The 12,960-nt window shown below is 35.6% G+C and overlaps 1 protein-coding gene across 7 annotated transcripts; it reads left to right on the top strand.

Moving 5' to 3' along the window:
* The first annotated feature begins 1,387 nt into the window (after positions 1–1,387).
* On the top strand, positions 1,388–11,881 carry LOC112526718 (ribosomal protein S2, mitochondrial-like). Of its 7 annotated transcripts, XM_025137111.1 has the most exons (8): positions 1,388–1,561; positions 3,288–3,429; positions 3,692–3,753; positions 4,202–4,406; positions 6,115–6,633; positions 7,032–7,214; positions 11,207–11,289; positions 11,405–11,881. In XM_025137111.1, exons 5-8 carry the CDS (start codon positions 6,179–6,181, stop codon positions 11,419–11,421), a joined length of 738 nt encoding a protein of 245 aa, XP_024992879.1. In that variant the 5' UTR covers positions 1,388–1,561; positions 3,288–3,429; positions 3,692–3,753; positions 4,202–4,406; positions 6,115–6,178; the 3' UTR covers positions 11,422–11,881. The 7 variants fall into 7 exon arrangements, with proteins under 7 accessions (XP_024992879.1, XP_024992883.1, XP_024992878.1 ...); XM_025137115.1 differs by lacking the exon at positions 4,202–4,406 and having other exon boundaries at positions 6,425–6,633; XM_025137110.1 differs by lacking the exon at positions 4,202–4,406.
* The last annotated feature ends 1,079 nt before the right edge of the window (positions 11,882–12,960 follow it).

Genomic DNA, 12,960 nt, shown 5'->3' with positions numbered 1-12,960 from the left:
AATGGGGGGACATAAACCAAAAACCCAAACAACAAACAAATATAAGATTACTTATTCATCTAAAACAATATCTTCATTCATTTCATGAAGCAAAATCTTCAATTAATCTGTCATAATCAACTTTTGCTAAAAACTTGCTTTCGATGCTCAAAATTTCTTTCTTTTTCTATTTTGAGCACCAGAAAGTTGTGATCTAGGAAATATATTTAATCAAACCAAATTGTTCAAACTTCAAACAACCAAGGAGGCAAGCAATCACTAAATATGCAATATTAAAATTACGGATTACCTCAAGGCTAAATCTCATCTACCTCGACATTTGTTTTTAATAAAAAAAATTGTGATTAATACTTCAACCTTTTTCCTTCTTTGTCTTGTTTGTTAGCTATTTTAACATACTTTAAGGGCATGGTCATATTTTATTATCATGTACTTTGCACAAAACTGCTTCCTTGGTAAATTTTCGGTCCATGATTGAACTAAGTTGGTGATGGGACAACGTTAGTCATTGTTCCGGTTATACCTCTCCAAAAATTTATCTGAACCAAGTTTGGAAATGAAAATCCATTGGAGAGGTTGCTCCTGCTCATGGATTATATTCAGATTGATGGTCAAGTTCTCCTGTTTGAGCTACAGATTATTGGTTTGTTCCACACGAGGTTCTAATTAGCGTGAGGCGTGGCGTGGCGGCGAAGTCAAGCCTTACAAGTTATGACGAGACCATGTGCGTTTTTCAAGGCAACAAATCTTTATATACATGTATTATATATACAGATGTCTATGAAATTGAATTCAAAATCCTCTTCGTTTTTAGTGAATAATGAGAATCATTAATATTTGGTTTAATAAGCCATAATTTATATATAAAAAGAGTATAAAAAAACAAAGAAAAACCTCATTCACGCGTTATAATCCGCCATAACCCACCATAGTGCGATATACGCGCCATACTGCAAGCCACGCCTCAAAGTCGTGCAACGGTCTTTAACGTGGCATCGAGGTATAATAACGCAGCCATAATGCGTTTTTTAGAACCATTGTTCCATAACAGCAATTAGATGTTTGGTATTTGAATTGGTGGCTGTTTCTGATATGTGAAGTTCTTTATTGTCTTATGGCTACTAGAAAAGACGTGTTTATAAGGTATTTTTCAAAAAATGTCATATAAAAGAGTTAAATTACCGGCCTTGGGCCTAGGCCCAGGGCATCAAAAATCCTAAGGGCATCAAAAATTCGTAAGCCCAATGTATATACTGGTTGAATTTGTATTTGGGCCTTAAAAAAATTATTACCGTTAGCCATTTTATTAAGAGTCCATTCCACTTACCAGTTACCGGTCCATATCCATCATCGATTCATCCTTGCTCGCTCTCGCCGCTCGGAAATCCTTTCGCAATCGGCTGGCTCCCTCGCTCGACGCTCTCTCTCTGCCTCTCTCGACTATCGACGGCCGTCTGCCGTCTGCGGCTGCCTCAGTCGCCGGTCGCTCTCGCCCATCGCCCTCTCTGCTCTCTCTTGTAGTCTTGTGTTGACTGTTGAGTGTTGAGCCATTGACATTGAGGTTAGGGATTTAACATTTAAGTCTTTAACCTAGGTTATTATAGTACTTATTTGGTTATTTTATTTACTTTATTTTTAAAAATTTTAAGTTGTTTGATTGGGAAACCTAATAATGAAAGATTGAAAGTATGAAACTAGCTTAGTCTGCTTAGTGCTTAGAAGCTGTGATTCTTTGATTGTGGTTTGTTGGGCTGTTTTACTGGTTTACAAATTTAGTGTTTTATGTTGGATGTTTATTGTTTAGTTTAGTCTATTTAGATTAGGGTTATTTTATGATTTCTAATTCTTATTTGATTTGATCACTTTATGTTTGAATGTTTCCTGTTTAGACTTTAGTTTAGCTTAGATCAGGATTAGATAATTTAGATTGTTATTTGAAGATTTGATCTTTTGTTTAGATTAGGGATTTAGGGTTATTTTGTTTAATTGTTTAGTTTAGGTTAGGACTTCGGATCATTTAACTTATTCTGTTTAGTTTAGGTTTACCCAAATGTTAAAATGTTAATCATTACATAGCAAGAGCCAAAACCATAAAAAGTTGTTCCTTGTCGACAATAGATTCATTATGCATTTCATGGTAAGTTGTTGTGTATGTCATCAAACTTATCTGTAGCCTGGTAGTAAGATTAATATTCTTTATTTCTCTTAGATTTGACTCTTCAACTGCACAAGTAAGTTTTTATGTTCATGGGTTTCAACTGAAGTTTTGTTGTTCATGGCATAAGTTCTATACTTTTTATGTTTGTTTAAAGTTAAATGAATACCATTGTTATTACTTGATCTAGTTGTTCATCAAATCAATCAAGCCTATCTCTAGAGTTTTAGTTCTTCGTTCTGTGATTAGTATTCAAGTTATCATCCACCGATTTTTGTTCTAATCCCATTAGATTTTGATGTATATTAACACAATTGCGGGGAACTATAATATAGTTGAACAAACCTATGAATGTGCAGTAGTTAAGTGATGATTTGCCCTCACTTGAAAGTGCAGTAGCTAATTCACTTGATTGTTCTCCCTTAACTTTGCAATTTTACATATGAAACTCATGATCGTCATTGGTCAAGACCCCAAATATGATTATATGAAACACATGATGGACTAATGGAGTCATGCAATAGCTAATTTCATAGGCAAACACCATAAGTGACTAAAACTAGGAGGACAAAATTAGTGAAGTAGGAATGAGCCATTGATGTTGTGGAGTGTAAATAATTGAAGAAGAACCAATCAATTAAGTGTTTGGAGTTGGATTGAGAAGGTACGAGTGTTGATTTTGGTTTATATAGAAGACGTGGGATTGTAAATGAGACAAGTAGATGAGTTAGTGTTATGATGCTCCTTATTTTGGTTTTGGACAAGTAGATGAGTTGGTGTTTAAACGCAAAAGCTATAACAACTTGATTAAAGAAAACTTAACATATTATTTTAAAGCAAACTTTCAACTACAAGATCACACTTATGAACAAAAAACACTAATGGGTCTCTCGGTCTATGAAGGAAAAAGCTAGACAATTGTAAATTAACACACTTGGATGTTTTTAATTGGGCATCATTTGGACTTTTCGCTGTGGGCACCAAAAATCTCAGGGCCGGCCCTGAAACAACCCCTTAATACCTTAAATTCGAATCAATCAGACTTTTTTGTTTCAGACAATTTATTTTATAAAATAAAAACCGAAAAGCTCTTTATCTTAATCTGAAAAAAAGATGCAACCTAATCACTTAGGTTGATTTGTACAAGACGACGGCTTCCTCCCCATTGATATGTGCAAGACGACGACACAAGCTGCTTCTCTAGAATCGATCATATATATCAAAATCGGTTAGGGTTCTTTGCCCGTCTTTTTACTCTTCAAGCTTCCTTCAAGGTAATGGTTAGTTTTTATCAGTTCTCTCTACTTTTTGTTATTTGCTTTGATTTGTTGATCGAAGCTTAGGGTTTTTGTGAATTTACATCTTCTGGTTGTTCTTTTTCATATCTTGCTTTGATTTGTAGATGGTTAGGGTTCTTATGCATCGCCATTGTTGAGTGTTTGTAGAGCTCTAAATTCAACTATTCTCATATGTGGTTTGCCAATTTGTTAATTACTGTCATTTGTTGCTAACTTCAATTCAACTTTGGTCAATTAGGGTTTTTTATCCCAAACTTAAACTTCTCTACTTCAAGCTTCTCGATTCAAGCTTATATCGAGGTAAATGGGTTCTTTGTTCTTTGTTTCCTGTTGAGTTCTTGGGGCTTTTACCTATGATTTTGGTGATAAAGACAAATTAAAAAATGGTTGGATTTAATTCTATTCTTTAACATTTAGCATATGGGATTTTTGTGGTGTGTTAAAAAGGGATCACAATGATAGAAGAACATGGGTAAATTTCATAACTTCTTTGGTATGTTGTCTTAATTTGCTTCAATCGTTTGTCAGGATTACAAAAACAAATAGTCTTACTGATTCAGATTTCAGACTTTTGACGTAAAAACAAACTGTTAGTTTTCTGAAAAAACCCCCTTAATACATCTTAAGTCTGAATCGATCGGACGTTCTTGTTTTCAGACCGTTTGCTTTTTTTTTAAATAAGAGCTGAAAAAGCTCTTACCATCCTTTGAAGTTTTAAGTGAAAAACCTACTCTGAAATCAATTTTAGAAGCCTCCTCCAGATCTCGCTCTCAGCTCTCGGTTTCACTCTCGACCAAACTTTGAGATCAATTTCAAAAGCCTCTCCAGATCTTGCTCTCAGTTCTCGATTTCACTCTCTAAACACCTCAAGCTCTGGGTCTCGATCTCTTTTTCTTCCTCTCGATCCAAGTAGCTCTCGATCTCTTCTTCTGCCTCTCGTTATCTCAAGAAAGGTAATGGGTCTTCTGCCTCTCGATCTCTCTGAGAACCCACAACAGGAAGCATGAGTTCTGTGTTCAAAACATATAATTGTTCTTGGATTTGGGTTTTTAAAATAGTTAACTGTTTATCTGTTTTCTGCTCGTTTGGGTAGACCTGTTTATCTGTTTTCTTGATTTGGCATAAGAAACGCCATGGAATATGATGATTCTTGCGTATAAAATAAGGATTAATCACAACTTCATAGTTGTTGTTCTTGAGTAGATATTGTAGGAGGAAGAAGGCTATGTAAGTAATGTTCTGGTGTGGGTCTCGTAACAAAATGTACCCACTAGATATATAGATATATATGTATAACAAACACCATTTGAGATTACATTATAGCTATAGAAACCAACATTAACGAGGTTGTCAACTGTAGCGCTTTAAGATGTCCATATAGCCTACAATAGCAAGTATAAGCCTTTGCTACAAGCATTTTCTTGACTTTTGATATCATGCAAGTCTATTAGTTTTGGAATCATCTCATTTGGATCATCCATCTATTTTATATGAATTTTACAAAACTGTAGATTAATCCCGAATACAATGCAAACAGCCCAAAAAACACACTGTTTCGACCCACTTAGATTCATAAACGGATTTTTGACCCTTCATGAAAGTTGTAGTATACAGTAAGGTCTTTCTAACTGCAAAATATGAGCTTATTCTGACTTACGGTTTCTGAGTTATACACCGTCAAAGTACAGGACTTGCATTGTCGGTAAAATTCGATTCCGCAATTCCCGACTAACTTTTATGATCCAACTTTCATGATTCACTACATTTACATGCTATAAACATACTTCAATATACAAAACAATAAAACAAGTCCAATGGTCGCTAACCTAAGTTTAATCATGCATTTTTACTCTTTTCGATATTTAATCGAACCATTGGTGTGCGGTTAAACAGACACCCACAATCTAACCATATTGAAACTATAATCTATCCTTTTAATTCTACATCAATTTAACCAATCCTAGCATTCTAAGCATGAACTATATCATAATTTTAACAATATCAATCTGTAAACTTAGACATAATCTAATTTATAAACCCATCTCAAGAACCATAACGTAAACACCCTAATAAAAATGAACGAAATTTATACCTTTAAGAAGGGTTCGAAGAGTGGATTCCGAATATATAATCGTTACTTCGATTCCTTTAGTAATTTGATGTGAAATTTATAGAGAAGTCGAGAGTTTTAGAGAGAGAGGGAAATGAGAGAAAAGAGATGGTGATTAAACCGTCTTCTCATGCACACACACACATATATATATAATTAACCATGTGGCGGTTTTAACTCTTCAAGTTTAGATTCTCAACTTTATGCCAAAATAGGCATAAACTCAACTTTTGACACAAAACTAGCCCAAGGTACAAGTTGGTTAAGCATATGGTACAAACATGTTATGCACCATCCTACCAAGAGTTCACTTAACCCAATTTATACGAGTTAATGAAACACGGGTATTATATAAGGCTATGATTAACATTATTAGCATGAACAATATTTTCATTGTGATTACATATGTGTTACAACATGTTCAATATTGTTAAATGTGAACGAGCATGATAAGTGGATAGTTTTCAAGCATTCTAAATGTTTTACATTACTATGGTTAAACATGTATGTTTAATTGGGTAAGTGTGTGTGATCTTTGTTTCTTGGATTAGGGGCATATTTTTGACTCTTCGCCCACGGCATCCAAAACAATAGGGCCAGACCTGATTGAAGCAAATGACGATTCATTCAGCTGTTATTCAGAAGCTTCTAAGCACAAACGCTCATTTAGCCCGCCGAGCGGCTGAGAACCATTTTAAAATCTACACTTATGGCACTCGAAATGGAATGACGATTATCGACTCCGATAAAACTCTTGTTTGCCTCCGTAGCGCTTGCAATTTCATTGGGAATCTTGTTCGCGAAAATGGTCGGTTTCTGTTCGTGAATACTAATCCATTACTTGACGAGATTATTGAGCAGATGATTAAAAACACTGGCTGCCGCAACGACAACTCTTGGCGTCTTGGAGGGTTTCTAACCAACAGTCTGAGTCCAAAAAAGTTTCGATCTCGGAATAAGAAGTTGAATCTGACGTCGGTTTATCAGCCAGATTGTGTGGTGATTTTTGATACGGAGCGGAAGTCTTCTGTGATTCTTGAAGCATCTAGGTTACATATTCCAATTGTTGGGTTAGTAAATTTGTTTATTTTTTGCATATCATATTTCATAACGGGTATAGTATCTGAATTTAGGGGAAGGGCCGGGGGAGGGGATACCACTGTGTTCGCGAGATTAAAAAAAGTGGAAAGAAAGGGAAAGATGTAGAAAAGAACAAAGAGGACCTAAAAGTTTTTGTGTTTCAGGGTTTTTTTAGGATAGGATATAAAGGAACAGGTGGGGAAGTTTTAACTGATTTTGTCAAAAATTTCCTCCAGATGTGTGAATATTAGGAGTGGGCTACCCCATTGGTACTTTTTTGTTGCCTCTTTTTGTTGTTGAAGTTACTACAATTTTGTTGCCTGTTTTTGTTGTTGAAGTTACCAAGTTTAACAAAATGATTGGTTAAAAACTTTATCTTTAATGTCAGGTTGGTGGATCCGAGTATGCCACTGGAAACGTACAAGAAAATCACATACCCTGTTCCAGCAAATGATTCAGTGCAGTTTGTGTATTTGTTCTGTAATATGATTACTAAAACTATCCAATACGAGCAAAAGAAGCTTGCTGCAGCTAAAGGGAAGGTTTCCAAAGAAGAAGAGACAAAAACCGGGTAAGATGATGTTAGTAAGTCATTATTTGAATACCCCATGTCTAATCATGCATATCGATGCACATGTGATACAATGATCATAGGATCAATATATGTTTTGTATTTACATGTCCGGTTTTGACACACATTTGGTGGAGATGCACAATTAGAGTAGCAGACTTGCAATTTTCTATAAGGACCTGTGATTAGTGTGGGCAAGGGAGGGGTTGGGAGTGGCAGCAGGGGGTTGGGGAGGGTTGAAGAGCTGATATCTACGAGCCAAAGTTCTCGGATGGGGTATGTGGGATGGCCACGAGTAGTTTTTTGCAACTGTTGTCAGGAAGAGATTTTTTGGCTCGCTTCTTAGAGTGTTTAGCTGTTTCGCACTTCCCCCCTTTCCCTACTTGTTTTAATCTTATTCCATGTTGTATACTTTGTGAACCTCATTTCCCAAGTTTGTCAAGCTTTTCATCAACTTTCTAAAACTTCTTTTCTTGCTTTTGTTAGTCTCGCTTTTGGGGTTGCTAAGGATCCTCCTCCCACCCTAAAAAACTATATTCGCATAACTCTTGCAAGTCAGGGGTCTTCATGGAAGTGACCTCTCTAATCCTAGGGGTAAGGAAAGGTCAAGTAAATCTTACCTTTTTAAACCCCACTCACGTGGGATTTACTTGGTGCTATTGGTTTGGTTTATGTTGAGCACATATTTCTTGCATAAAGCTTGTGTATTGACAAAAAGTTTTAGAGGATGTTTAGAAGGCATACAAGTCTATGTTGATTCAAAAGTTCTTGCTTAATTGTTGGAACTTTTTCATGGATTATGCACTTATTTTGTATCAATCTAGAGAATGTAGGACTTTATGAAGGATTTGGGAGTTTAGAGAGAGTAAAGAGAAATTTTGAGGTATAGATATGGTATATACTACATAGTCCTTCCAACTACATCTAACTAATTATCGGGTAACTACAACCTAAAGCTATCGTTACAATTTCAAACCATATGAAATGACTAGACTGATTAGCGTTGTAGGATCAATAAGTGTTTTTACCAAAAAAACTTATAAATTCAGATTCCGACCCTCATTACCAAAATTTCTGAATGCACTACTCCTTACCTCAACCACTAGGATCAAAAGGTTGTTTCCATGAAGACCCTGCATAACTCAAGGTGTGTGCAAACAAGTATAAAACAAGTAATATAATTATAACATGTGATCAGGACGACAATTGTGTGCACATGATTCAATAGTACAGAAGCAAACAATGTAATAAGGTACAAGTACCACATGTATTACAAGTAGCACTAATGTATACATGGTTGCTAAAAACGGTCGAGGCGTATGTCGAGGCGGTCAAAAAACGTTCTTGAGGCGGCACCTGTGTTAGGTTGGTTGGGTCGTACGCCTCGAACTACTGAGGCGGGTCTGAGGCGGTACTAAGACTTTAGGCTTAGAAAATATGCCAAATCAAAGAAAATATACTTGCCAATTGATGAGTGATGACCCATTAAAATGAAACCTCTGATCCTTGCTTTGTACTTGTGCATGGCCATTGAAGAAGTAAACTTACTGCTATATGTGATTTTTTGTTTTTATACGGTAAGACTACATACTAATGATGAGACTTGGGAGGTACTCTTCGATTTTACATAGCAAGAGGTGACTTTTCTTCTTCTATTGACATCTGTATCACTTTTATTGTTTCTCTTTATGTGGGAGGCTTTTAATGTTTCTCTAATTTGTTTTTATTAAAAAATAAAATCTTTAACAACTAATTCCCTAAATTAAAGTATTTAAAGACTTTATTAGCAACATTATGATTCTAAATATTATTATCAGCTAAATATTACATGTATAACATTATTTTTTATTTATTTTTATTTTCCGCCTCGAGGCTTACGCCTCAACCTCGCGGAGGGAAAACGCCTCGCCTCATGTTTCCGTACTTTAAAACCTTGAATGTATATAACAACTTAAACATGCAGGTATGGCCAATAACAAAATCAAACAAGAAAGTCGAGTGAGGTCTTATCTGGCCCATCTATCCCACACAAGGAACCAATTTGTCTACCCTTGACCCTCTGCTCAAAACCCTTGTCGACATAGATCCTACTAAAATTCAACCACTCTAGTCTTATGCCTCCTATAACTCCTATAAGAGGTTAAAATTGCCATGCCCGTCTTTAGTTGGTCGTCCCACGTACTCGTAGGCCTACCCTTCTTTATCCCCCTTCACTCTCACTGGCGCTGTCAACTACATCTTATGGACATACCTAAACCACCTCAATTTAACCTCTCTCAATTTATCTAATGATAGGCTGAAGCCCTAGTTCCAATCTGGAAACCTTGTTTGGAATCCTATCTAGCATGGTCCGACCACACATCCATCTCAACATCCTCATCTCTGTAACTTCCAATTTCTTCTGTTGCGCCTTCTTTACTACTACCCAACACTCAGAACCATACAACATAGTCGGTCTTACGGCTACTTTGTAGAATTTCCAATGAATTTTCTTTTATTACAAATCTTATGTTCTGGCGGTAACAACCTAACATCTACGTTTGATATGGTCAAATCATGTCATGTAATGTTGTCTTAGGGGCTGTTTACTAGCCTCATTTCATCTTTTACTGGTAAGATTCTCTTACCCAGGTGAGGTAGGAGGGTTTACCAAAAAGAAACAGATCAATGATCATTGACCATCCTTCTGACCGGGGTAAGTGATGGAACACGTGCTTACCATGGTCAACATCTATTCTTCCTCATTTACCCTCCCCTTGATCTCTTTCTTCATTGAAAACCTTCTCTTTTCCTTCACCAACAAGAGTAATACCCTGGACAGTTCTTCTCTCATGCACACATACCCTCACTACTACAGATGCAGAGGAATCATGCTATTTCTCCCGAAGAAGGTTGGTGGAAGTCATCAGTTCGAGCCTGATTATCCCTAAACCCAATGTGATTTTTTATATTTTGATTTGCTACCCCGCCGTGATTGCAAAAAAAGGGGTTGATCCGTATCATCTTGACTTGGTTCTGCTTCCTCTATTTTTTTAATAATACCGGGTCGACTTCTTCTCTTGCCCGTATAATTGGTATCAACATAAAGGCAAGTCAAAATTATGAATTCGGAGGGAATCATCAATGAGGTAAATCTTGAAATAGAAATCCTAGAAGGGCAAAAAGTGAAAGGTAATTAGATGGGAAGACGCTTTGGTAGAGAAACAGCAGACTCTCGAAACAATTGTGGGAAAGGAAATTAGGAGAGGCAATATGCTTTGGAAGAAGAAATGCCTTTATTTGTCTCTTGGAAGAAGAAATGCCTTCGATGTATGACCATCCATGTACCTTGGAAGTCTTAATTTTGCACACTCATCTCATGGAGACATTGTCCTATAAAACCTTCTTTTAGTTTCATAAGTTGCCGGATCATAGAAAGTCATATGAAGCTTGTTGCAATTTCATCAATCAGCACTTCTTTTTTACACTAACATTCTTGTCAATCTATTCGTTCTTTTTAACACATCCCAAATCCATTTTTGTGCAAACAACTAGATACATTTCCAATTCAACCATGCACCCTCTCCATCCTGGCTTTGGACCCTACACAAGTAGAAATTTTCTAATGGAGCTGACAACCATCCTATATTGTGCTATGATCCATGACATCATGATGCTGTTAATCTCATCATATCACACAATTATGGTTTATCCACCACGTATAGGATCTATAGGTCCTGTTGCTTTAGGAATAAAGGATAGAGAGGTACATGCCTATATAAATAACGTTCTTCATGTAAATGTGGATGCACTTTTGGTTGCTTGAAAACCTGTTGCATAATAATGATTGGGGCCATATTTAGATTTGACATATTTGTATAATTTATTGATTTAAATGTTTGAATTTTGATGCCACTATTTTTTTTTGGTCAACTGCTTCTTCATATTGCTTGTTTTTGAGTTTTCTTTGAGATGAATAACAACTTTTGTTATGGATGCATTATGGATTGAAGAGAGGCTGCTCAACCAATTGAAAAGATTAAGATCGATGGTACAAATGATGAATCGTGCGTCCTACCATCGTCTGCTTCTGACGGTAATTGTCTAATTCTAGTAACTATCACTAGATTTACTTTTCTTCGATTGTTCAGATTGCAATTTTTATTTCACTTTTTCGTTATGCCCAAGTTGTGATATTCTTCTGGATGCAGATCCCTTGAAAATCTAGGAGCTTCTGGACAAACTTGTTGTCATCAAGATCAACAACAATGAAGGGACAAAGATGGGCAAAAGTACGAATTCCTCCATGACCATAAGTTCTCGCATCTTTTTTTAGTTCGATCTAGGAATGAGGCTAAAGCAAAGACGGATTTGGAAAGCCTCTTTTACCATTCTACTAGTTGTGTACCTGCGTAATGCAGCGGAGGCGCATTTAAATTTTCATCTATTGTTTTTACAAAACCAAAGAAAAATACATCTTCCCTTTTCACATCATATTTGAATACAAATATGAATAACATCAATAAGATAGAATTATGCAGTTTCTGAATCGATAAAAGTTATTGATGTTTTCTTACCAAATGCTATGAGGCTTTGTTTTTAGAGGTATATAACTTAAATGCAATAACAACAATGGAAGAAGATGAGTTTCAGTTTTATTTTGTTGTCAATAAATTTTGTTACCAATATGTGATTTTAGCAATAGATAGCTGAAAATACCTCGTCTCAATAAGACGACGAGATGTACTAAAAGGGAATGTTTATCTGGGAGCATGAAACCATACAAGCTGCTTCAAATTTAGAGCGCATTCGGAAAGCTCTAATATTTGAACCTGGGACCTCCTGGTATAAATCAGGTACATCTCCACGTTACTAGAATTGCTCAGTTATCTTATACATAAGCATAAAAAAGGTGCTTCCTTTTCTAAAATGTATAGCTTATTGGACATTTGCTTTTATTCCATTCTGTGGCATGCACTGTGTATGTAAGATGAGATGATCATAATTTCTTGGCATGCAACACAAAAATGCAAAAATCAACATAGATTTTTCACAAGGGTAAACCTTGATACTTTTATGCAAGTTTACGCATGTGCGCGCGCACACGCACACACACACACACACACACACACACATATATATATATATATATAGAGAGAGGGAAGGGTTCAAACGAGAACCCCTGTGATTTATGAAAACGCGAAAACAACTCGGTAACCACATATTGTGATAAAAAATAAAATTAAAAAAATTTTAAAATTAAAATTAAAATTTAAAAAGATTCAAAAAAATTTTAAATTAAAAGGGTAATAATGGAAATGATATATTATCTAGAAAACGGTTAGAATCTTTTAAACTTATCATTAAACACAATCAAAATCTTTTAAACCTATCATTATCATCTACAAAACGGTTACGATTACAAGCAACCTTAATCATGTGATATGGGTGTGATAATCATGTGATAGGGGTGTGATAATCATCGTTATACATCACTTGGATTATCGTTTTGGTTGATAAGTTAAATTTTTGGTGTAATCATGTGATATGAGTGTGATAATCATGTGATAATCATGTGATAATCATCGTTATACATCACTTGGGTTATCGTTTTGGTTGATAAGTTAAAATTTTGGTGTAATCATGTGATATGAGTATGATAATCATGTGATATGGGTGTGATAATCACCGTTATACATCACTTGGGTTATCGTTTTGGTTGATAAGTTAAATTTTTGGTGTAATCATATGATATGGGTGTGATAAT

Source organism: Cynara cardunculus (assembly GCF_001531365.2).
Source record: "Cynara cardunculus var. scolymus isolate 2C chromosome LG 14, CcrdV1, whole genome shotgun sequence".
Taxonomy (NCBI): Eukaryota; Viridiplantae; Streptophyta; class Magnoliopsida; order Asterales; family Asteraceae; genus Cynara; species Cynara cardunculus.
Note: the sequence above shows the minus strand (reverse complement) of the source record. Positions and strands in the feature narration are given on the sequence as shown.

What these genes read in the sequence shown, in the direction of transcription:
- LOC112526718 (XM_025137112.1), top strand. Translation starts at nt 6,179, where the DNA reads ATGACGATTCATTCAGCTGTTATTCAGAAGCTTCTAAGCACAAACGCT. An exon ending in TTACATATTCCAATTGTTGG is followed by an intron (nt 6,634 to 7,031) that starts GTTAGTAAATTT and finishes CTTTAATGTCAG; the next exon opens with GTTGGTGGATCCGAGTATGC. An exon ending in GAAGAAGAGACAAAAACCGG is followed by an intron (nt 7,215 to 11,206) that starts GTAAGATGATGT and finishes TATGGATTGAAG; the next exon opens with AGAGGCTGCTCAACCAATTG.